The sequence below is a fragment of the Henckelia pumila genome, chromosome 4 (genome assembly GCF_033568475.1).
Source record: "Henckelia pumila isolate YLH828 chromosome 4, ASM3356847v2, whole genome shotgun sequence".
In the NCBI taxonomy this organism is placed as follows: Eukaryota; Viridiplantae; Streptophyta; class Magnoliopsida; order Lamiales; family Gesneriaceae; genus Henckelia; species Henckelia pumila.
This window is the reverse complement of record NC_133123.1, coordinates 138,759,583-138,785,611: the sequence shown is the minus strand read 5'-3', so window position 1 is coordinate 138,785,611 and position 26,029 is coordinate 138,759,583. Positions and strand designations below refer to the sequence as shown.

The 26,029-nt window shown below is 36.0% G+C and overlaps 2 protein-coding genes across 2 annotated transcripts; both read right to left on the bottom strand.

The window, feature by feature from the left end:
* Positions 1–4,185: 4,185 nt before the first annotated feature.
* LOC140863227 (abscisic acid 8'-hydroxylase 3-like) lies at positions 4,186–6,511 on the bottom strand. Its single transcript, XM_073266510.1, has 9 exons — positions 6,200–6,511; positions 5,793–6,111; positions 5,543–5,695; positions 5,188–5,454; positions 5,028–5,114; positions 4,865–4,943; positions 4,676–4,782; positions 4,463–4,581; positions 4,186–4,382 (listed from the first exon to the last, which is right to left on the bottom strand). The coding sequence occupies exons 1-9, from the start codon at positions 6,391–6,393 to the stop codon at positions 4,292–4,294; spliced, it is 1,416 nt and encodes a 471-aa protein (XP_073122611.1). The 5' UTR covers positions 6,394–6,511; the 3' UTR covers positions 4,186–4,291.
* Positions 6,512–7,280: 769 nt separating this feature from the next.
* Positions 7,281–10,166, bottom strand: LOC140863228 (transcription factor VIP1-like). The gene is made up of 4 exons (XM_073266511.1): positions 9,553–10,166; positions 9,220–9,352; positions 7,797–7,881; positions 7,281–7,695 (listed from the first exon to the last, which is right to left on the bottom strand). Exons 1-4 carry the CDS (start codon positions 10,056–10,058, stop codon positions 7,451–7,453), a joined length of 969 nt encoding a protein of 322 aa, XP_073122612.1. The 5' UTR covers positions 10,059–10,166; the 3' UTR covers positions 7,281–7,450.
* Between the last annotated feature and the right edge of the window lie 15,863 nt (positions 10,167–26,029).

The window sequence follows — 26,029 nt, the reverse complement described above, 5'->3', positions numbered from 1 at the left end:
TCATGCATTTGAATTTGGGTATCGAAACTCGACATCAATTAATATGTTGTAAAAAAAATAAGAAAAAATAATATTAAATATGAAAACTAGATTACATATTTGGAAGTTAGGACAGTTGAAAAGAGAAGTGTAGCTTAAATGAGTGGGACTGGGAAATTAACAATTTCAGTATTTAGATCAACGTTGAAAAGTGGTATTGTTTTTGTGATACCCCTGTCCCACATGAAAAAAAATGAAGGATTTAAAATGAGTTTAAAATGGGCTACAATGGACTTGTATAGAAACTTGAGTTAATCGTTTTCGTAAAGCGATGACGAGTTCAAGTATTGCTATAGGGGCCCATTGTGCAGTCGTGCATGCCGGGGTGTGACAGAATGGAATCAGAGACCGTCACCAACCGACAGATCCCGAAAAATAAGTGCTATGCGGGGCAAAGTGCTACGTGTGTGGGAGCCACTTCTTGAACCTGCGGGCTGCGGGACAACGTGCTACATGACGGGAGCCACCACTTGAACCCGTAGGAGCCACCTCTAGGTTCCCGGTGCTGTTGGATCGAAAGTTCATGTCGCGACGACGACGCTGCGTTCTGAAAGAGGGGTGATTGTGATACCCCTGTCCCACATGAGAAAAAATGAAGTATTTAAAATGAGTTTAAAATGAGCTACAAACTTCTATAGCAACTTGAGTTAATCATTTTCGTAAAACGAGAACGAATACGAAGTAGTTGCTATAGGGGCCCATTGTGCAATCGCGCATGCGCGGGCCTGGGCCCGGGGCGTGACAGTTTTTATTTTTTAAATATCATTAAAACAAAAGCTAAAATATATTTTTTAGATACATAATTTTTTTTTAAAAAAAAAAAATAAATTTAGGTCACGACTTCTCCGATCAAACATATTGCCACGGTCACATCAAATTTATAAACTATAAACTTGGATCACTTCAACTAGCCCGTTAACTCTAGCTCATAGCGCTTCCATGTCCACCAATGGCAATAAATAATAGGAAGAATTGTTTATTATCGGTGCCACATTGCAATATATAATTCTTATAAATATTTTGTTCGTAAATTTTTGGGTTTTAAATATTGGATAATATCGCTATCATATTTTAGAAATTCTAGCAACGATGCACACGCATTTTCATGTGTAAAATAATAACTACAATGTATATGAATTTTGATGTTTAATAGGTTAGGTTAATTAGAAAAAAAAAGAACTGAAATTAGCAAAGAGTGTTATTGGAGATGAGGAGATAGTGAGTAAGAAACATGGAGAAAACAAAAAATTAAAAAAAGGTATTTTGAGTATATTGAAAAATAGACCATGACACCAAATTAGTTATTATAGTATGCATACACTTAATAAATAGTAAAAAATATGCATAAAATATTAAATAATAATAACAATAATAACTATGATAAAAGTTCCTCACTATTATAACTTACTGATTAGCAACTTTGAAGTTTCTCATAATCTTGATTAATTGTCTATATTCTCTTTCTTGCACCGAAGAATTCCCGCTACATAAAAAAAAAAAAAAGAATATTTGAAATATAATGCCACCATGTGTTTTTTTTCCTAAAAATGATCAAGGCACGATGAAGATATTATTCTCGCGAAATATTTAACATAAAATATATATTATAAAATGGCGACGATTAATCTTGAAATTGTAGTGATTTGACAGTGGTGGCTCCAACGAGCATAAAAACGTTGGAAGAATTCATACAACTTTTTCATATAATATAGTAAATGTCAATATAAAGATTCATATACCTAAATAACTCTCACTCATATTTTTTAAAAAAATAAAAAATCACTAAATAGCGTTTGGTCAATGGCTTTCATAAACCAGATGAGTCATAAAATTTATAAATTAATTAAGTAGTGAAACAATATATATAACTGAAAATGTATCCTTTAATATTCGAGGTTAGTGAGTTAGATTGTTGTACTTGTATAGAAGTATAGCTTGAAGCTATAAATAATTGAATTCTAAAACTAAAAGTCATAAATATTGATTCGAAAAGTTCAACCAATATGCACTAACGTCATCATGAACACCGTATCAGACATCATAGGCATGGATAAAAATGATGCCTACAAAAAATTCTCCCAAACACCATGATTAAATATGCTCCTAAAACAATGGGTGTATCTGGCCCACTACAAAATATTTTATCTAAACCAACATACATACTATTGTACACACATGTATGCATGTATGTATAGATGGTTGTCAAAATGGGTCTGTCGTGCCGGCTCGGAACTAATGACGAGTCGTGAGTCGATCTGTCATGTTAACACGTTTTAACATTATTACATGTGTGTATATAACAATTCGATAAGAGAATGTTCGAAAACGGTTTTTTTTCCTTTTGGATTTACTTGAAGAGTAATTGAGTGATGATCGTCGCTCACCGAATGAACTATGGAAAACCTTGGCAAATGGCAGATGAAAAAAGACATGTAAAATTCTTAGTTTTATGAAATGGAGAAGGGATATTAAGATTCCCCAGTCAGCATCAGTCCCTCTAAAAAACATTTCTGCAACATAATCACTAATAGAAAAATAACAATAATGGGAAAGCCATCCAATAGTGTGTATTTGATGTGGAAGGGTCCACTTGAATTGAAATAAAGGAGAGATTGCTCAGTTTTTTGTGCTAGAAAATGGTCATGGGGCCTATGAAGATTGTTCATACATGGGGGTTTGATAATGATGCAGAAAATGATATGTTTTACACTTTTATTGGATCCAATGTCATCGAATATTAAAAATAATTAGTCTTTCGAGACATTTTCATGTATTTTTACTGAGTGATATGTCAGCTCTGCTCATATTTACATAAATAAACAATATTTATTCATGAGTGATCTAAATAAAAAATTCATCTCACAAAATTGATCTGTAATACCGTCTCACTGGAGTTTTCGAATATGAAAAATGAGGCTATTGCAAAACATGAGCTAGCTAAAGAAAGAAAGACTCGGGCACTCCTTGATAAATAGAGTATTATGCCCCACTTATGATATGTGCAAATGAAGCACATTTATGGAAATTTATACTCGATGCAACTTTTTTCTGATGTGTTTACATTCAAATGTGGACCTATATTTTCTTATAAAGATCGGTTGTCTGTCACCACTCGCTCGAAATTACTGGTTAGCCCCACAAAGAGTTATAATATACAACAACAATAATATATAATCAAAGAGTTGAGATTAATACTTTGATTAATAGACTATATGTAAATTGTAATCATATTAATACATGATATATATTCCACCAAAAAAGCTAATTTTTTTTAAAAGTATATTAGCATTTACTGACATTGAAAGTCTATAAAGTTAACTAGTGCCATTGGATATGAACGAGGCAGAAGCCACCAATGCCTGCCTTCACGGCGCTGCATGATGCAAGCAGGAACAATAGAAAAATGGAAGTTTCAAATTTAATGATTATAAGAATTTTATTTTTTTAACATGTTAAATTGGTGTTTTTTTTGTGTGTGTGTTTTTTGTTTACAAGCATCTCCCGATAACTTTTTTTAATTATCCACACTTGAAAATTGAAATGCGAATAACAATCTATTTCTTAACCAAAAACCAAAGAAAAGATGTAATCAAAGGCACTCGTAAAAAAATAGTTTCCATCTTTCCCAAAGATTAGGCTTTAATTGTAACAACCATCCAACAACATTCATCATGTGTGTATAATATATAGTACAGTGGTACACTCAGATCAGACATTTGTGATGGCCTCCTTTTTTTTCTTTTTTTTCAGATTTTATAATTGTATGCATTATTGATTTTTTATATATAAGCAAAAAATGGTTTGACCCCTCCTCTAAATTTTAGCAAATTTTAACTTGGCTCCTATGGATATTTATCCGTGAGACGTGTTGTTTCAATCCATATATTAAGTGAAAAGTTTGGCATAAAATATGAAAATATGTCTCACAAAATTAAATCGTTAAATAATTTCACAAAATATTTTGTGATTTTGTGATATTAATTATTATTCTCAAGATATTAGATATACATGTCAAGTTTTGTCACCTAAAAAAAACGTCTGAACCCATCCAATGGATCCATAAAGCCTCCGACTTTGATAAGTCTAGCCCATGATCAATTAGGCAAATTTCTCACAAGCCTGGCCCAATTTAGGAAAGGTGACAATATATATAGGAAATTTAAAGTACATTCATTTAGTTAGCAGAGATTTATTCATTCAACGGAGGCTTAAGCAAAGCGAATTGTAAACAGAAAACTCAGAACTAATGAGTCTACAGGGATTCAACCATTACAGGGTACTTGTTCTTGGGCATACGCACCAGTGTTGGCTGCACCCAATCTTCTTCCTCTAGGGGCTTCCACCTGCAACAAAGGATCATCTCCTATGTTAAATGTATATTTTGCATGAATATAATAGATGTTATGATTCAACAGATATATACCTGTATCTGCACACCAAATGATGGATGAAAACACAGATTTCCAATTTGGCCAGGTTGATTCCAGGACACATCCTTGGTCCACTTCCGAATCCAAGAAAGCTATAAGGTTTCATTGGCTCCTAAAAAGTGTATATTCCCAACTTCAGTTTTAATCAGAAGCGAATATTGAAGAATGGGTGGTGTTTCTATTTGTATTTCAAGAAGGTAACTTACGTCGAATCGCGAAGGATCAAACTTCTCTGGATTAGGAAATATCTCCGGGTCATGGTGAATGGACACAACATCTAAGTTCACTGACCAGCCTTTCTCAATTTTATATCCTAAAAAGCTTGTAGCAAATTAGTCTACAATAGAACATGATAAGCAAGCTTATATATTAATCATGGTATCAGTACTATATACCATCAATATTAAAGTCCTGTGCTGCCTTTCTAGAATACCACGGTAGAATCGTGGCTCTTCTAAGAGTTTCGTTTATCACCTGTGAATGCGAGTCTAGAAGTTTAGTAATCCATCTTATGCGAATGAACCCGAATATATTGAAAATGTTGAAGTGAAAGCTAACTTTGAGAGTGTATGGCATATTGTTCACTTCTGACCAGGTGAGGCTTGAATCTCCATCTCTGCTATTTTTTATGTTTTGATGCTCTTCCTGCAATTCCCATGTTTCATTTTTGTCCTCAGTTAAACAACGAAATGTGGCATGTATGTAAGATTATGCTTACTCGTAGACGGTCTAATACAGCAGGATTCTGTTCAAGAAACTTGATAACCCATGTTAAACCAGCTGTGGTGGTATCATGACCTGCAACAAGCAAGGTCAATATATTGTCCTTCATTTGTTTTTCTGTAAGTTTATTGTCATCTTCGACTTCCGAGCCATCTTTATGGTGTTTCTGTAAAAGGGTTCCCAAGAAATCTTGTTGGGAGCCGTTTCCAGTTCTCCGTTGAGCGATGATAGTGTCGAACATAGCATACATCCTATCACGAGCCTATCAAGCCATGAATATTTCACCAGTATCATGGGCTATATCTTATTTTTGTTTACTTATATACATCAGATTTCTCAAATTATGGTACCTTAATTCCGCGATAGAAAGCAGTTCCTGGGACTTTTAGAGGCAAAGAAGAGAAACAGGAAGAAATAATCTTGAAATTTGATCTGAACTTTTGTTGCTCCTCACCAGATGGCTCCAAGCTCATTATCATGTGACCTATCACCTTCAATGTGAACTGCAGCAAAAGTTTTTCTAGGTTCAGAAACACATGAATAGAAAAAATCGACTCGTACAAATTCACTTGACCTCTCAAGTTCGATTAGAAACTCAACTATGGAAGCCTCTTCAAGAACAAGAACATTTCGTCCTGTCCAACTATCCAATGTCTCTATGGCCAAGTTATTGATAAATGGGAAATACTTTCTCATTCCATCCATCGAGAGCGGCTCTCCGATCAGTCGTCGGAGTCTCTTATGCGATTCCCCTGTCTGTGTAAGCAAGCTTGTGGGGCCTAGGACCTGTTTTCCCGTGTAAAAGAGATTCAAACTGACCAGCCCATCTTTCCCTGTTAACAAAATCTTAGCTGCTTCTCTTCCTGTCATGAATACAGTGAATCTCCCTAATACAAAACTCTTAAACACCTTCCCATACCTGATGCAAATCAAGGTAAGTTAGTCTCCAAATTGTAAACGGTATTTGCTATATACAATCAATATTTTTGTAACATGAGGGCCATTACTTTTGCTGTCTCCTGCGCATGAAGTTGAAAATGCCGGCTGGACTTGAAAACTCTGAGACAAAAGAGAAAGTCTCCCCTACTACTGGCCAGCCCAAACTTCCTGGAATCTTGTCCATTTCCTTTGGAGAAGTCCATTTTTGCAGCAAGAAGGCTGATAGTATGAAAACCAAGATGAGCACTATAGCCATCAACATGGCTGGCTATCTTTCCGAAGATGATCAAAAGAGCTTCAAGAATTTTTATTGTTGTTCATACAAAATCGGATCGTATCATATATATAGTGACTGCCAAGAGATCCTAAACCTTGTAAGGGCGGATCAAGATGGTTTTTTTGATGGAGATGGGCTATAAAATTTTAGAAAAACTACATAGGAAATTTATGTCATTTCAGAGGAGACAACTGTTGTCATTTTTCAGTGTTTTGTTGTTGAAGATTACGCCATCGTGCTTTCCAACTCTCTTGGCATCATATTCTTGGAAATTAGTTCATTGTTGGACATATGAATGAAGAAATATTTCTTGGAAATTATATATTTGACTAACGTGGAATTTAGCTAATAGTACATGACAATTGGTTTTTCAAATAAGTTGTTTGCCGAACTCTATATTAGCTATTGTGGTTGAATCGGACCTCTTTTTGTCTTTTTCATGGTGATGCTATTTTCTTGTTGAGCCAGTTTTGGCCTTGTATTCAACGATATTTGTCACATGTAACGTTGTTGCCACTTATTTTTTGGCCTGAGCTTGGATGGATTATACTATGTAGTTGACAATGCATATCATGGTCGACGAGCCAACCAATGGGTGTGCATCGACGACTTGAGATGACATTTCTCTACCTAATATCTGCATCAACATTTAAAAAGTAATACTTTAGACATAAAAAATAATATCTTTTTATGAATTGAGGTAAACAGCATATTCATCTTACAAAATTAATCTCTGAGATCGTTTCATAAAAATTTTATTGTAAGATAAATAGGCTTGGTTTGATCAGAAAAATAAAGGAATGGGAGAGGCCTTACCATCAAGCCGAGGCATGGCGACTTGAGGCGAATAGAGCTTCAAACTTACAAGTTCATTGAGAATTCAGAACCAACTACATATTATATGGCTTCATTTGTATATCTAGTTCGACTACATAATAAATTAACTTATCTAATCACAACGTTACATACATGGAAACACATGTATACACGTATATACAAGATTATAATAACACGATATATATATATATATATATGAGAAGTATCAGACCATCCTATTGAAATCTTGGAAACTCTGCTGGGACAGCCCGCCAAGCCTAGGATTATTAGGGTCAGATTGAGGCATTTGAAACTGTTGCTGCTGTGGCTGGTTGTTGCCAAAGTAACGGTAAGCTTGTGGTTGAGAGGAATACTGGGAGGACAAACCTCGGCTATTCCCATTGGCAGCCGGAATTTGTCCAGCTGCAATCTTGAGTCGCTGAAGTTCATCCTTTAATGCGTCATTCAATGCTGAAATCAAGTAAGCCATGCTTGTGAATTTGGTTGATCAAATTATCGGTATTTGAGACTTGGAGAATTAGAATCATGAAAACAAATTAAGCAGAACATACCATCTCTGAGGTGTGCTTGCTGCTCCAAAGCTTGCAACTTAAGTTTAAGTTCCTTGTTTTCGGTAGACAAGCCAGAAGTATCTCTCTGCATTGTGTGAAAATGATATATGATGAGCAAGTTCTTAAGATATTCAATATTAAAATTGCTATTTTGTTTTGATTCTCGTGGTTAAGGCTAAAACTGGTCAAGTAATTGCAGAAGATTTTACAAATATAAACTAAGATGATTTAATTCAAGTTTGTTACTAACGAGAGGTTCTATATGCTTGATGAGTTTTGTAACTACGATATATAATTTAACACAAGGTAAATAATACCTTGATTTGATTCGCATTGGTTTATCTTATGCCATTATGTCTGATAAGCTTTGATGATTAATTGTGATTTATGAAGCGAGATGCTTTATCGAAGGATTCCACTACGTAAAATTCCCATCTACATCGGGAGTCTTATCTCAAAACGTGGTTATATGTACCTGTCTTGAATGAATTTTGCAACTTATGCTTCAGAACGAATGCTCTTGATATGCATTAAAAAATGGGCAACGTGAAACATATCACTAACATAAAACCTCAATAAGCATCTATTGAAACAAACCTGCTGAGTTAAGTTTGCCATCACACTTGAAACTATGTTTCTTACAAGTCGTTTATGACATGACTATATTATGGCCACCACTTGCGGCTCGCATATTTTATTACAAAAGAAATTGCAAAACTAAATCATGTTAAACAGTGAGCGAAGAGAAAAATGACGGTCTGAATCAGTAAAAGATCATTCTACAAACAAGAAGTCATTGACCATTCAGAAATAAGCTGCAGTCATGAAGAAAATATTCAGAGCCCATATAATGGTAAAATGCTCGTGATGAAGCACATGCCTTAACCGTGACGCCCAAGCTTGGAGTGCTTATAAAGATCGCAACTTTTTAAGTGCACGTAAATTATCTTAGGTGAACAAGAGGATAGCCATCAATTTCACCAATAGACTAGCATATATTTGTTTGACAAGGCCCAAATCAATAAGGCGCATTGCTCGCCTTGCACTTTCCGCCTAGACTCTTAAGATATCTATGCACATTGCACTTCAAATAACTTTGGGTAAAACTTAACTCTTAAACCATCTACGACAGCTAAGGCCAGTATCTAAAGAACTCCTTGCGGCTATTGGACTGCCACCATAAAGACTCAGCAAGTTCAATAACACAATCACCCCAAGCAATTCCACAAGAAACTGATTCTATACCATACAAGACAGTGGGACCATATTGGTGCGATTGATGTAGTTCCTGTTATCCTTTTAAACACATAATTCTAAAATCAGAGCTATTTTAACTGATTTCAAGAAAAACTATGGAGATGCGGAGCAAGCAGGCAATCGTTTTTGTTCACTTTAACAATTACAGGAAGCAATAATAAGATACCTGCAACAATGTGATCTGAGCTGATAGTGTGGTTGCTTCAGTCTGCAGAGTCTGCACTTTCCTCTCCAACTCACCGGTGTACCTAACTTTTCGCTCTTTCGATCGTGCAGCCGATTGCCTATTCGCCAGAATTCTATAAAAGAACAGTTATCAGCTAAAACTTGGAATTATGACAACGATCATCCTTATTTCGTAATCGACTCCAGGGAAATACGGGAAGATTTATTTAAAAATCAACAAAATAGAGAACATCCATCCATATCTGAAAAGATATCTCAGAAATCCAGTAAAGAACAGGTCAACGCAGAGATTTAAAAAAAATAAAAATCAAACCTTTTTGCTCTCTTGGGGTCAATCAAGGCAATCTCGGCGAGTCTATCAGCAGCCATAGCCTTCTTTGAACTGGAGTCCAAGTCAGACGACGTCGCACTTGAATACCCATCCATGGAATTGCTGTGCCTGTGCTTGGGCCTGGACGGACCCGCTTCGGGGCCCGGCGGCGGGCCGTCTAGTCCAAGGCCATCGAAAAAATCCGCGTCCACCGACAGGCTCCTCAAGTGTAAGGTTGACCTAGGTTCATCAGTTTTGTTGAGCTGAGCAGACGGCAGCGGCGGCGGACCGCTGGGGATGAGCGAAGGCGGGTTGGGAGGCAGGTCGAGGTTGAGGTCTGCAACGACGTCGTCGAGGAGGATGTCGTCGAGGTCGGAGAATCGGAAGAAGGTGTCGGAGTGGGCCCGGCGGTGATGCGAACCACGGGTCGGGGTGTCGGCCATCTGGTCCAGGTCGACCCGGCCCGGAACGTAGTGGGATATGGGTTTTGAGGCAAACTCCGGCTCCATTATTTCATTTCTCTTATCAACAAATCAAAATTAAATACAAATAAATAAATAAATAAAAAAGTGGAGTTGGGCGACTATGATTAATTGAGGAAAGTTTTGTTGTTTGTGGAGAAAGAAGATGGAAACAAACAATTTTGCTAGGAAAATGTGCTTGACTATAAGGGAGCTGTCCACATCTTATTTTATGGGTTTTTTTGTTTTAATCTTATTTTATGGGTTAAGTACGTGTTCTATATAAAGACATGGAAACAAATTTTTTAAGATATAAAAGATGATGCAAATTAGAAGAATTTGTGTTTTTGAGACACAGAAATTTTGATGTAAATAAGTTATGTTGAATTTGGAGTATATTTTTTGAAAATTAACTTGAGCACATTATATTAACTAATTTTTTATTTGTCAATGTAACACAAAAATTTGTTTGCAGTTTAATTCTTAATATTATTTGTTATTTAACTTTATTGGTGTGAGTTTATTAGTAATTTTCTTGACTCACTCAATCTTTAATATGTATGCTCGTATCGCTTACCAAATATAAACTAATGAGAATGAGATGGTATATCATGAAATGAAATAATTAACAAAACGTCGTTGCTTACGCAAAACCCATGTGGCAGTTGTCTACTCCGATTAGTTTAATAATATAATAATAACATACTAGTTTTGAGCGTTGAACAAGAGATATAACATGAAAATTAGGAAACACAAGTGCCGCAATTCTCTTGTACCGAGGTTAGTGATATGGAGTGTTGGCATAAACTAAATTTTAATTCTTTAAGTGAGTTAAATTAGGTTTAATTTAGTTTGTAGTTAATTCATTACGGGCTAAAAAGTCAGTAGGGTTAAGTCAGGCCCATGGAGGGCGTAGTCCATTAATTCCAATAAATAAACCAATGCGTTTATATTCAAGGTTTCAATTTATGTTCTAAAAATTTTAATTTTTGTGAGTACATATTTTGAAGTGATCATTGAATTAGACATCGGTGGGTTTCTGTCGGCTCCAGAGTCTCTTCTCATTTCGTGATGCAGATGACAACCCCAAAAGTTATTAGCGTGGAAGCAAAAGCAACACTTGTTTTCTCGGAGCGATGTGTTTGCCATCGATTAGTATAATTTATATATCATGAATGAATTCTCCTCCATTTAAATTATAATTCATTTTGTTTGTATTCTCTTTTATTAAACTAGTAAAAGTCACGTGTGATGCATGTGGAAACACACTTTTTATTATCGATAAGTGTTGTTAAATAAATGAGATGAGAAGAGAAACGAAGAGATCAACGTGCAATTAATAATGATTTTCATGGTATGTTAGTCAATAGTAAAATTTAATGTGATATAATGTGTACAATATGTGCGAACAATATTTGTTCAACCTTTGTCATCTCTTAGTCTGCGTTTACTTGCCTTGATAAATGAGGTATAACATTATTAATACTGATTAATTCTATGTTTAGTTGCAAAATTAAAAATCATTATAAATCCTTAAGCCCGTTAATAATGAGATTTAAAAATGATTCTTAATCCTAAATTTTAGAAGATATTATAAATATGTACATGGTGAAAAGAAAAAAAATCAATCTCAAATTTAATCATCAAACTAAACATATTATTATTTTTCCATAACCACTCCATATCCTATAAAATTATATTAATAATCATATTTTAAATCTATCCTTGCACAATATCATCTATCAAAGTAAACACAGCCATATTGAATTGTTGTAGTTCTTAGATAAAGTAGATTTTATTAATAATTGGTAATAATATATAATTTTTGAAAGAAAAAACTATGACATGTTTTAGTGATTCATGAATCAATCTAATCTTCAACATTGCAACTAATAAAAATATTTGCTACATTTTCAAACAATGTAACCCTTGCAATTTCAATTTTTTATCATTTACGGTCAACATTATTATATATATATATATATATATATATATAAATAGTTTAGAATAAGACATTATATATCAATAACTCATGTACGCTTACAAATATAGTGTTTAATGTATTTTTAATTTGACACAATATCGATATCAAAACTTATGCAATTATTACAGTTCGGGTTTAATTGTTGATTAATCGTGAGTGATTATGGCATGCTTCGTACCATGAATTTGTCATATTTTCGATCTCATGTATATATGTCTTGAAACAATAATATGATTTATTATGTATTTGTTAACAAGTGAGATACGCTAATCAATTAAAATAAATATTGATTTTGTAATTTTCTATCATATGTGTTGATTATTTATTTTGTGACTATTGATTTACAAAAAAAAAAGTAATATACATAATTCATTGTAAATGTTAATTTAAATAATTGTATCAAATATATTTTCTCTTATATTTTGGACTTTTATCTCTTTCACGATTTTTTTAATTTACCGTCCGTTTTTTATTCTCTATGAAAAAATCAATATTCACATCAATATTATTGACAGGTTTTGTGATGTTGTCTCCATCAATTATTTGCATTTTTCTATCGTTATTATTTTATTCTTTTTTGGACGGTCTCTTTTTTATTCTAAAAATATTTATTGCAAGAATAAAAATAATTTCATCACTCTCAACTGCAATATGGTATGTTATCATCTTCTGTTAATTTTATGTAAATATCGTTAACGATTGATGTATTTGTTGGACATCTTCTTTTATTTTTAATTTCTTATTTTTCAAAATCTACTGATATTTTTTTGTTTACAATGATTTCGTTGCTGAAATTATTTATTGAAGTTTGAATGTCTTTGATTATAAATGTTGATATTCTATTTTTATTTCAACCGTTTTGTCTATTTTGATATATAGTAAATGCATATTCATATTTATTTGGTGTATCTAAATATTTGTGATATATTGAAGTGTTGTCGTATATATAAAGCATATTTTATTAATAATTTTTAATCATTATATAATATTTGTAAGAAAAAATATTATCTATATACCTTGACGATGGATCGAATCGATATAATATTCAACACTGCAACCAATAAAAATATTTATAATATTTTCGAACAATGTAAGTGTTGGAGTTTCATTGTCATCATTTATGATCATCTTCTTCTATATTTACATTAATTGTTTAAGATAAGACATTTCAATAACTCATGTAAGCTAATAAATATAATGTTTAAATGTAGTTTTACCTTAACACGATATAATATTGAAGCTCATACAATTATTACAGCTCGGGTTTTCTATTGTTTTGTTGATTGATCTTGATCAATTACTACATGTTTCGTGTCATTGATTGACTTTTTTTATCTAATGTATGTATGGCTTGAAACAATAATTTTTTTATATATATGTTAATAAGTAATATATGTTAAATCAAATAAAATCCTAATATAATTTTCTATCTCATGTTCTATAAATGTATTTATAAAATATTTGTTCAATAATAAAATATTCAAAATTTTACTCGTGAAATGATAAAAATAAAATGAAATAATAAATAATATTGTACCTGTTGTATATTATTCATCATATTGAGAATTATCATCAAAATTGTTAAGATCGGTGAGGAGTATTTAGAAGGGGGGAATGAATGAACACTCCTACTTTTTTTGCTTTTTTTGCAAGGAGCTGGAGTTAGCAGCAATCCGATCACATCTTGTTTGTTTGAAACAGAGGGAGCAGTCTACTGAATTAGTGCGAAAATAGACTACTTGACGTCTACTGAAGCTCAAGATAGTAATAAAGTTGACAACAAAAATTTGTTTATGGAAGTTCGAAGGATAAAACCTTCTACATATCCCCTTCTTTTGTTTTCAATAGATATTCACTAGAAGTTTTGATTGGTACTCTAACTTAGTACAAACCCATAGATTTCGTCCAAAAACTTACAATACTCAATATTTGATACCCAGTAGATGATTACAAATATAGACGCACAGTGATGATCTTGAAGATTTGATATATTGATAAGTGTGTGCAAGTGTATTCTTTGAGTTGAGACTTTCAATATCTGAACTAGAAAGCAACAGAGCTTTCTTGTAAGTCTTTCTTTTTGAGTCTCTGTCTCTTTCGAAGTAACCGAAGATCTTTATATAGCTGCTGGTTTCAACGTTCATAAACGACTACATTAACTCTTTCAATGATTATCCCTGAAACACAGAATATATATTGTATCAGATTTGTATGCTCAAAATGGATATACATTAATTAATTATCATTTAATGCTTGGTACGGTAGATTAAATACGATGTCCTATCATATTAGAACGGTTATTTAAGGCATGTTTTACTGAACCTTGCTTATCGATTCTGCTTTTTCGTAAGTCTACTGGTTTTAAAATGCTTAAAGGACAACTCTATATGAAATCTGTTACGCTTCAGTTCTACTGGTTCGGGATATCTACTGTTTTATACCAGTCTACTATTTTTAGACTAAGCGTATTTTTCTTATCGTTTCTATGGTTGTCTATTCTTTTGATTTACTGCTACTGGTTCGCACATCACCAACATTAAAAAACTTAACAAAAATGATTTTTTCAAGATCTTTAATTTGATGTGAGACGTATCTTCATAATTCTTCTAGACTTTTTTTTTCAAAATTATTACCTAGCCCGTAGTATATTGATTAACATAGATATATGTACAGACTTCAATAATTAAAAGAAATAATATCAATCTTATAGTTTTGTTAAAAACAATTGAAAACATATTCATGCTATATATTTGTTGTTTCTTTTTCTATGCAAGACATGTATGTGAACGTCGTTGTTGTTTTGAGCTGAACATTTCCTACTTTTAGTCAAAAAGAAGTAGTGAGCAATGTTAGTAACTAATTTTTGTAAATATTTATTTACAAAAATTTTTGACACCATTTGAATTGATTTATCTCAACACTAATGTGTAATTTAATTCAAATATATATATATAATAACGTTTAAAAATACGATATTTCTAATGTATAACTATGAACTCATGATTTAATTATTTATCCTAATATAGGTCTTTGCACAAATTTTGCGAACGTCGTTGTTTTGAGCTGAATCTTTTCTATTATTAGTCATAAAGATAAGTAGCGAGTATACATGCTAATGACTAATTTTTGTAAAGATAATTTATAAAAAACTAAAAAATTTACCTTCAAAACATGAGTTACATGAAGCTATAACCTGTTTATCCATCTCCAGCTCTTGTAAAAGTATTCATTCGTTAATTGCAAGATCATCTCATAAAATAATATAATTGTTATAGTTTTTACCTTTTATGAGGAGAAAAAATAGTTAATTTTTTTAATTTCAAATTTTACATATATGATATGTGTGTGTTGTTGTGTTCTTTATTTATTATTTTAGATTAAAACTTGACTCCACTTGAACTTATTTATTTCAACACTGATGTGTAATTTTACATATATATATATATATATATTTAATAACGTTTACACATCTGATATTTTTATATATTTATGAACTCATGATAATTATTTATGAAACGACCCTAACTCTATAATTATTAAATAAATAAATATGCGGAATTTTTTTTTTTATATTCCTACTAAATAAAATATGCACATATATGCCCATACATACATGCACAGAATAAAAAGATTTAAAATAAATAAATAAATAAATAACTTAAATAAAATTGCATTCTTTAAATAAAATAAATAACTGAGTCAAACATTTAATTAAAAATACTGCAATAGAAAAATGATGTAAAATTTGCATGCACTGTAAATATTCAAAACCACAACCACTGAAAAATAATTAAAAAGTGTAACATGCTGACATAATTAAATCATGCAATGTGACTCAGACATCTATCACGGTCACGGGGTCACTGCATGTCCGCTCATATGTCCTCGCCGCCGGTAGGAGCTACATCCTCCTCTACGAACTCACCTGCACCATACCAGTGTAGTGAGCCTAGGGGCCCAACATGCTAACATAACAAGGGTTTAAAATAATTTAAATCACTTAAATATTAATACATAATATATACATGAATGAGCATGCTAAAAAAAATATCATGGCATAAACATACCTTAAATTAACTTAAATAACATAATACATACATATTGTTGAGCAGATAAATTTCTAACATCGCATGGTTGTATCCGTAGTGTAACCTTAAATCATACATTAAATACTGATCAGCGTGGAAACCAACGTACGTGACGGTGACGAATCACCTCTTAAATTGGCAGTAAACTGCCCTTCAATAGTTCACATATGGGGACGAATCTCCCTTAAATTGTCACACTACTTCAACTTCCAACATAAAATATTTTATTATTGCTCAACCTTAAACATTTAATTATGCATAAAATTATTTCATGAATGCATGTACTTAAATAAAATGTGTGTCCTTCATATATATTTAATTTAATTTCTTACTAACATATAAATATTAAAATAACTTCAATGCATAAAAATAATTAAATATATAATCAGGACACATGCAAATTTCTCACGGATTGTACTGGACTGCTGGCCCTAACACTCAAGCCCATTTACTTAAATCTGGCCCAATAACATACTTAAGCCCAATAAAATTATTCTAAGCCCAATTAAAATAATTTTAAGCCCATAAAACACTCTAGGCCCAATAACAACTTAAACTGGCCCAATGGGCCCCAAAGCCCAAAGACTGACCCAATAACTTTTATGGGCTCAAAAGCCCATAAAATTAATGGACTAACTTAATTAAAATTTTAAAAGCCCAAATAAAATTATTTGGGAGTCCAAATAATTTTATTTCTAATTAATTGGCCCAAAAACCAATTAATTCATAAAATACTTTAAAAATAAAAAGACTCGAGCCCGACCCACCGAACCCGGACCCGGACCAACTTAACCCAACCCACTACCCTACTGACCCGACCCGGACCACACCTAACCCTAAACCCGAAGTTCCCCCCCTCCTTCCCTTCTCGGCCACCGCGAGCAGCAGCCCTTCTAGGGCTGCTGCCTTGCTCCGGCCACCCCTGGCCGGAGTCCCGCCGCCCAGACGTAGCCCACGTCTGGGCGGTTCGAACCTAACCCCTGACCCCGGTCCATGCAGCCCACGCACAGAGCCCAGCACCCCCTTCCCGAGAACCCTAATCTGCACCTTCCTCGGCCGAACTGTTCTTCCAAGGTTCTAGGCTTGTTTGGCTCGAGCCACTCGAGCCATTCCAGCCTAGACCTCTTCTACACCACCTACTGGACCTGACTAGCAGCTAATACCAATCCAAGAGTGATAAAAACGTGAGATGAATGAACCACGAATACACAAGCTTCAACCCACAAAAAATCAAATCGTTTTTCTGAAAATTATTTGAAAGAATCTGATGCATACACACCCACACTATTACCCACTGATATAGTACAAAATTTTTGAGAAAGAAACATGCCTTTCACCGGAAAACGAAGAGAAAAACGAGCGTGAGACGATTCCGGGACGACGGGACGACGACGACTTGCTTTGAACCTTCAAAAACGTGGCTATGGTGTTCTTGGAGGTGTCTCGGTCGAAGGAGATGATGAATAGTGGGGGTGGCGGCTGATGGAGGTGAGTGATCGGTTGAAGGGAGGGTTTTGGGTAGATAAGTTTTGATTTTAATAAAAATAGGTTTTTAGGAGATTAAATATATTACTAAGAATTTTAAATATATAAATATATAACTAAAAAAAATATAATTAAGAAAAGAAATCTGATAAATATCTTAGATATATTAAAATCTCAAAATATCAATTTAATGGAATTTTAAAAATACTAAAAAGTCAATATTTTGGCTTATTTTGAATAAAATGGACTCCTAAAATTATATAAAATTAAATACTAAAAATTTTGAGGTAATAAAACTCAAAATAATATTTTAGGGCTCTAAAAAGGCTCATGAAATTAATTGGCTAGAAAGTTGTCATCTCGTCCGTCCACGGTCCCGTCTACGCGATAAAATAATTAAAATACTAAAAATCATAAAAATCACTAATTATGGGTTAAATGCTTAAAAATAAATTAAATCATGCACAAATAATTCACATAATTATTTAACCCATAAATCACAAATTTAAATAATTAAATATCCTAATTATGCATGCGGATTTACGTATTTAAAATATCGGGTGTTACAATTCTCCCCCCCTTAAATTGAATTTCGTCCTCGAAATTTAAAGTACTTACCTGAACAACTCCGGGTAGCGAGTCCTCATGTCTGCCTCGGTCTCCCAAGTAGCTTCCTCCTCCGAGTGATTCAGCCACTGGACTCTGACCATCGGTATGACCCGCGTCCTAAGCCTCCGCTCCTCCCTTGCCAAGATCCGCACTGGCCTCTCCTCATACACTAGATCTGGTGGCAACTGCAAGGGCTCGAAATCCAACACATGCGATGGGTTAGAGACATATCTCCAAAGCATGGATACATGGAAAACGTTGTGCACTGCCGCTAGCCCCGGTGGTAGAGCTAAACGGTAGGCCAACGTGCCAACTCTCTCCAAGATCTCGAATGGCCCTATATACCTCGGATTAAGCTTGCCTCTCCGGCCAAAATGCACTACTCCCTTCATCGGTGACACCTTCAGGAATACGTGATCACCTACAGCGAACTCCAAATCTCGTCGTCTGGCATCTGCATAACTCTTCTGCCGACTCTGAGCAGTCCTCATCCGATCTCGAATCTGAGTCACAATGTCAGCTGTCTGCTGCACAATCTCAGGACCCAGTAGAATCCGCTCACCAACCTCATCCCAATGCACAGGAGATCTGCATCTCCTCCCGTACAATGCTGCATAAGGAGCCATACCTATAGACGACTGAAAACTGTTGTTATAGGTAAACTCCACTAATGGCAGTCTAGTCTCCCAAGAGCCCCGAAAATCAATGACACAAGCTCTCAGAAGATCCTCGAGAACCTGGATCACCCTCTCAGACTGACCATCTGTCTGGGGATGGAATGCTGTACTGAACAAAAGCCTAGTCCCCAAAGCTGTGTGCAGACTCTTCCAAAACGCAGATGTGAATCTCGGATCTCTGTCTGACACAATAGACACTGGTATGCCATGCAGTCTAACAATCTCTCTGATGTAAAGCTATGCATACTGTGTCAAAGAATAAGTAGTCCTCACCGGCAAGAAATGAGCTGACTTGGTGAGTCTATCCACAATCACCCAAATCGCTGTGCAACCTCTGGCACTCCTCGGTAAGCCAACCACAAAGTCCATCGTAATATGCTCCCATTTCCATTCCGGAATAGGAAGAGGTCTAAGAAGTCCCGCTGGACGCTGATGCTCTGCCTTGACTTGCTGACAAGTCAAGCACTCTGACACCACTCTCCCGATGTCACTCTTCATCCCGGGCCACCAATACAATAGCTGCAAATCTTTGTACATCTTCGTACTTCCAGGGTGAATGGAGTACGGAGATGTGTGAGCCTCTGCTACAATCTCAGCTCTCAACTGATCGACGTTCGGTACCCACATCCTACCACGGTACTGAACGATACCATCCACCACTGTATACAAGAGGTTACCCCTAGCCTCATCTCTCTGTCTCCATCGCTGCAACTCCTCATCAGTAGACTGTCCATCCCTAATCCGATCTCGCAGAACTGGCTGCACCGTCAACACTGACAAGCTCGGTGCATGACCACTCGGATAACACTCCAAGTCAAATCTCTGAATCTCGCTCTGTAGTGGTAACTGTACGGTCAAACATGATACCACTGACGACTTCCGACTCAAAGCATCAGCCACTACATTAGCTTTATCCGGATGGTAGCTAATGTCACAGTCATAGTCCTTCACCAACTCCAACCATCTGCGCTGTCTCATGTTCAACTCCTTCTGTGTGAAGAAGTACTTGAGACTCTTGTGGTCTGTGAAAATCTTGCACTTCTCTCCATACAGATAGTGCCTCCAGATTTTCAAAGCGAAAACCACTGCTGCTAACTCCAAGTCATGCGTCGGGTAATTCTGCTCATGAACCTTCAGCTGCCTCGACGCATACGCAATAACCTTGCCACACTGCATAAGTACTGTGCCTAAACCCAGCTTAGACGCATCGGTGTACACCACTAACTCCTCGTGTGGTACTGTCACTGCTAATACTGGTGCAGTAGTGAGTGCTTCCTTCAGCTGATCGAAGCTCCTCTGACAGTCTGAACTCCAGATAAACTTCGCATTCTTCTTGGTCAAGGAAGTCAAGGGTACTGCAATAGAGGAAAAACCCTTGATGAACTTTCTATAATATCCTGCCAAACCCAAAAAACTGCGAATCTCCGAAGCATTCTTCGGAATACCCCAATTCTGCACTGCCTCAACCTTCGACTGATCAACTGCAATCCCATCTCTCGAAATAATGTGGCCCAGAAATGCCACCTGCTCAAGCCAAAACTCGCACTTGCTGAACTTGGCATACAAACGATGCTCCCTCAAAGTCTGCAACGCTGTCTGAAGATGCTGTTTATGCTCCTCGATGCTCCTAGAATAGATCAAGATATCATCAATAAAGACTATGATGAACTGATCTAAATACGGCTGAAAGACTCGGTTCATGAGATCCATGAAAACCGCTGGAGCATTGGTCATCCCAAATGGCATCACTAAGAACTCGTAATGCCCATATCGTGTCCTGAAAGCAGTCTTGGACACATCTGCATCTCTAACACGCAACTGATGATACCAGATCGCAGGTCAATCTTGGAGAACACTGAAGCTCCCTGCAACTGGTCAAATAAATCCTCTATCCTCGGCAGTGGATACTTGTTCTTCACTGTGACCCTGTTGAACTCTCGGTAATCGATGCACAGTCTCATACTGCCATCCTTCTTCTTCACAAATAACACCGGAGCTCCCCACGGAGAAAAGCTAGGACGAACAAAGCCTTTCTCTAACAACTCCTGAATCTGCTCCTTCAACTCTTTCATCTCGGTAGGAGCAAGTCTGTACGGTGCCTTAGAGATAGGCACGGTGTCTGGCACCAAGTCGATGATGAACTCCACATCTCTCACTGGTGGAATTCCTGCAATATCCTCTGGAAAGACATCCGAAAAGTCACGAACCACCTCTATCTCTGATAATGATCTGCTAAATGGCTCTGAGGTCGTGACGATACTCGCTAGAAACCCCTGGCAACCCCGTCTCAACAACTTCCTCGCCTGAATAAGAGATATCACCCGAGGAAAACCACTGTTCTGAGATGCATGAAAAGTGAACGGGTCGCCTACTGTAGGTCTCACTGACACTGATCTCCGACGAAAATCAATCGAAGCTCCATTGACTGTCAACCAGTCCATACCCAAAATCAAATCGAATCCACTCAATGGCAAAACCACCACATCTGCTCGAATGGAGTGTCCCTGCAGCTCCAACTCCAGTCCTCGAATGACCTTCGAGGTAGAAATAATCTGCCCTGACGGCATAGTAACATCATACCCACTGTCAATACTCTCAGGTGTGATGCCTACCCGCCTGATAAACTCCAGGGAGATAAACGAATGCGTAGCCCCTGAATCTAGCAACGCAAATGTGGAGTTGCCTCCAACTAGAATTCTCCCTGCATGCAGAAAATTCCCAACAATTTCATACCACTACTAAATTTTTCCCAACGAGTCACTACTAATTCTTAATTCTAATCACAAGTAAAACATGCTTCTTATTCTAACATGCAGTTAAATAACCCAAATAACAACAATTCCAAATTACAGACGAAATTTTAACCAAAGGAAAATTATTAAAATGTTAGGGGTAAGATATACCGGTGATCAAGGAGGTGTCTGGATCTACCTCCTCGGCCTGCATCACAAACACTCTACCAACAGTGTTCTTCTTCCTCGGGCAGTTAGCTATCTGATGCCCTGGCTCCCTACAGTGGTAGCAAACTCCTGCTCCCAATAGACAAGGTCCCGAATGCATCTTCTGACACTTCGGGCAAGTAAGATAACCTATGGCATTAGAGGCCCCGCCCCTCTGCTGCTGTGGCCTCTGCTGTGGATTCGGGCCCTTAGACGGCCCTGTAAACTGCTTCTTCGCAGGAGGCTGCGAAGATGGTTGCTGATACCCAGCCTGAAACTGCCTCTTCCCCTGCTGCTCCCTCTGGATCTCTCTCCGACCCTCTTCGGAACGCAAGGTTCTACTGACCGCAGACTCATAAGTAAGGACGTCTGCCATGCGAACATCATGCTTGATATCCGCCCTCAAACCCTCCACAAACTGCCTCAACTTCTCTGGTGGACTATCTGAAATCAGAGGCACAAAGCGACAGCCCCTCTCAAACTGACTCACGTACTCGACCACTGTCTTGTCCCCCTGACGGAGACTCATAAACTCCCGGATCATGTGACTGCGCACATCCTCTGTGAAGTACTTGGCGTAGAAGATACGCCTAAACTCTGTCCATGTCAGTGTAGGAAGGTGAACTCCCCTGGCAGCACCCTCCCACCAAAGCGCTGCGTCACCCCTCAGCATGTACGTCGCACAGTTCACCATGTCGGTGTCTGTGATCCCCATATAAGCAAAGATGGACTCCAGAGAGCGAATCCATCCCTCAGCCACCAAAGGATCGGTGGTACCAACAAACTCCTTGGGTCCCTTCTTCTGGAACCTCTCAGCAACGTCCTCCTCATGGGACAACCTAGGGCGAGTAGCCTGCTGCTCTAACAGAGCAGTAATCCCTGCCATCATATTCGCATTGGCCTGCTCCAATGCTGCTAGAGGGTTCTGCGGAGGTGGAGGTGGAGGTGTAGGTGGAGATCCCCCACGTCTGTTCATCGGTCTGGGAGGCATTCTGCACCACCACATATTTCTTTACGTAAATCACCATGCATAACTAAGTTGTTTAAAATTAATGCTAACTTAAATTCTAAAAATTAAATCATGCTATAAACATTTAAAACTTACAGACCGGTAGCGTGGATTTCTGAGCTCGCATAGCAGTAATGACCCCTCCAAGGACCGTGCTTTGATACCAACTGAAACGACCCTAACTCTATAATTATTAAATAAATAAATATGCGGAATTTTTTTTTTTTTATATATATTCCTACTAAATAAAATATGCACATATATGCCCATACATACATGCACAGAATAAAAAGATTTAAAATAAATAAATAAATAAATAACTTAAATAAAAGTGCATTCTTTAAATAAAATAAATAACTGAGTCAAACATTTAATTAAAAATACTGCAATAGAAAAATGATGTAAAATTTGCATGTACTGTAAATATTCAAAACCACAACCACTGAAAAATAATTAAAAAGTGTAACATGCTGACATAATTAAATCATGCAATGTGACTCAGACATCTATCACGGTCACGGGGTCACTGCATGTCCGCTCATATGTCCTCGCCTCCGGTAGGAGCTACATCCTCCTCTACGAACTCACCTGCACCATACCAGTGTAGTGAGCCTAGAGGCCCAACATGCTAACATAACAAGGGTTTAAAATAATTTAAATCACTTGAATATTAATACATAACATATACATGAATGAGCATGCTAAAAAAAATATCATGGCATAAACATACCTTAAATTAACTTAAATAACATAATACATACATATTGTTGAGCAGATAAATTTCTAACATCGCATGGTTGTATCCGTAGTGTAACCTTAAATCATACATTAAATACTGATCAACGTGGAAACCAACGTACGTGGCGGTGACGAATCACCTCTTAAATTGGCAGTAAACTGCCCTTCAATAGTTCACATATGGGGACGAATCCCCCTTAAATTGTCACACTACTTCAACTTCCAACATAAAATATTTTATTATTGCTCAACCTTAAACATTTAATTATGCATAAAATTATTTCATGAATGCATATACTTAAATAAAATGTGTGTCCTTCATATATATTTAATTTAATTTCTTACTAACATATAAATATTAAAATAACTTCAATGCATAAAAATAATTAAATATATAATCAGGACACATGCAAATTTCTCACGGATTGTACTGGACTGCTGGCCCTAACACTCAAGCCCATTTACTTAAATCTGGCACAATAACATACTTAAGCCCAATAAAATTATTCTAAGCCCAATTAAAATAATTTTAAGCCCATAAAACACTCTAGGCCCAATAACAACTTAAACTGGCCCAATGGGCCCCAAAGCCCAAAGACTGGCCCAATAACTTTTATGGGCTCAAAAGCCCATAAAATTAATGGACTAACTTAATTAAAATTTTAAAAGCCCAAATAAAATTATTTGGGAGTCCAAATAATTTTATTTCTAATTAATTGGCCCAAAAACCAATTAATTCATAAAATACTTTAAAAATAAAAAGACTCGAGCCCGGCCCACCAAACCCGGACCCGGACCAACTTAACCCGACCCACTACCCTACTGACCCGACCCGGACCACACCTAACCCTAAACCCGAAGTTCCCCCCCCCCCCCTCCTTCCCTTCTCGGCCACCGCGAGCAGCAGCCCTTCTAGGGCTGCTGCCTTGCTCCGGCCACCCCTGGCCGGAGTCCCGCCGCCCAGACGTAGCCCACGTCTGGGCGGTTCGAACCTAACCCCTGACCCCGGTCCATGCAGCCCACGCACTGAGCCCAGCACCCCCTTCTCGAGAACCCTAATCTGCACCTTCCTCGGCCGAACTGTTCTTCCAAGGTTCTAGGCTTGTTTGGCTCGAGCCACTCGAGCCATTCCAGCCTAGACCTCTTCTACACCACCTACTGGACCTGACCAGCAGCTAATACCGATCCAAGAGTGATAAAAACGTGAGATGAATGAACCACGAATACACAAGCTTCAACCCACAAAAAATCAAATCGTTTTTCTGAAAATTATTTGAAAGAATCTGATGCATACACACCCACACTATTACCCACTGATATAGTACAAAATTTTTGAGAAAGAAACATGCCTTTCACCGGAAAACGAAGAGAAAAACGAGCGTGGGACGATTCCGGGACGACGGGACGACGACGACTTGTTTTGGACCTTCAAAAACGTGGCTATGGTGTTCTTGGAGGTGTCTCGGTCGAAGGAGATGATGAATAGTGGGGGTGGCGGCTGATGGAGGTGAGTGATCGGTTGAAGGGAGGGTTTTGGGTAGATAAGTTTTGATTTTAATAAAAATAGGTTTTTAGGAGATTAAATATATTACTAAGGATTTTAAATATATAAATATATAACTAAAAAAAAATCTAATTAAGAAAAGAAATCTGATAAATATCTTAGATATATTAAAATCTCGAAATATCAATTTAATGGAATTTTAAAAATACTAAAAAGTTAATATTTTGGCTTATTTTGAATAAAATGGACTCCTAAAATTATATAAAATTAAATACTAAAAATTTTGAGGTAATAAAACTCAAAATAATATTTTAGGGCTCTAAAAAGGCTCATGAAATTAATTGGCTAGAAAGTTGTCATCTCGTCCGTCCACGGTCCCGTCTACGCGATAAAATAATTAAAATACTAAAAATCATAAAAATCACTAATTATGGGTTAAATGCTTAAAAATAAATTAAATCATGCACAAATAATTCACATAATTATTTAACCCATAAATCACAAATTTAAATAATTAAATATCCTAATTATGCATGCGGATTTACGTATTTAAAATACCGGGTGTTACAATTTAGCTCAATAGGTCTTTACGTAAATTAAAATAAAAAAGATTTTTTAAAAAAAATATATGTTCATTTCATCTACAAACAAATAAAAACTGAATTATTTCAGTGTTTCAGTCTTTTAGAAAACTGGATGAGTATTTAATTAAGATTTTTGTGGAAAATATTTTTAAAATTTTTGTGAAAAAAATATGTTTACTTTATCTGCGAAAAATAAAAACCAAAATATTTTGGTATTTTAATTTTTTTGGAAACTAAATTCTTATCTAATTTGCATAAACTTTGTCAATTTTGACCTTATCATAATAATTGTTTTTACAAAAATATTCTCACAGAATTTATCAAGTGTGTACAAACCAAGAAAAAATTTGAAAATACACAGTGAAAAACTTTGACCTTGGTTCACACTTTTATATTTGGTAT

What these genes read in the sequence shown, in the direction of transcription:
- LOC140863227 (XM_073266510.1), bottom strand. Translation starts at nt 6,393, where the DNA reads ATGTTGATGGCTATAGTGCTCATCTTGGTTTTCATACTATCAGCCTTC. An exon ending in ATATGCCATACACTCTCAAA is followed by an intron (nt 4,944 to 5,027) that starts GTTAGCTTTCAC and finishes TCGCATTCACAG; the next exon opens with GTGATAAACGAAACTCTTAG. An exon ending in CATTTGGTGTGCAGATACAG is followed by an intron (nt 4,383 to 4,462) that starts GTATATATCTGT and finishes CCTTTGTTGCAG; the next exon opens with GTGGAAGCCCCTAGAGGAAG.
- LOC140863228 (XM_073266511.1), bottom strand. Translation starts at nt 10,058, where the DNA reads ATGGAGCCGGAGTTTGCCTCAAAACCCATATCCCACTACGTTCCGGGC. An exon ending in GACCCCAAGAGAGCAAAAAG is followed by an intron (nt 9,353 to 9,552) that starts GTTTGATTTTTA and finishes GTTCTTTTATAG; the next exon opens with AATTCTGGCGAATAGGCAAT. An exon ending in GCAAGCACACCTCAGAGATG is followed by an intron (nt 7,696 to 7,796) that starts GTATGTTCTGCT and finishes ACTTGATTTCAG; the next exon opens with CATTGAATGACGCATTAAAG.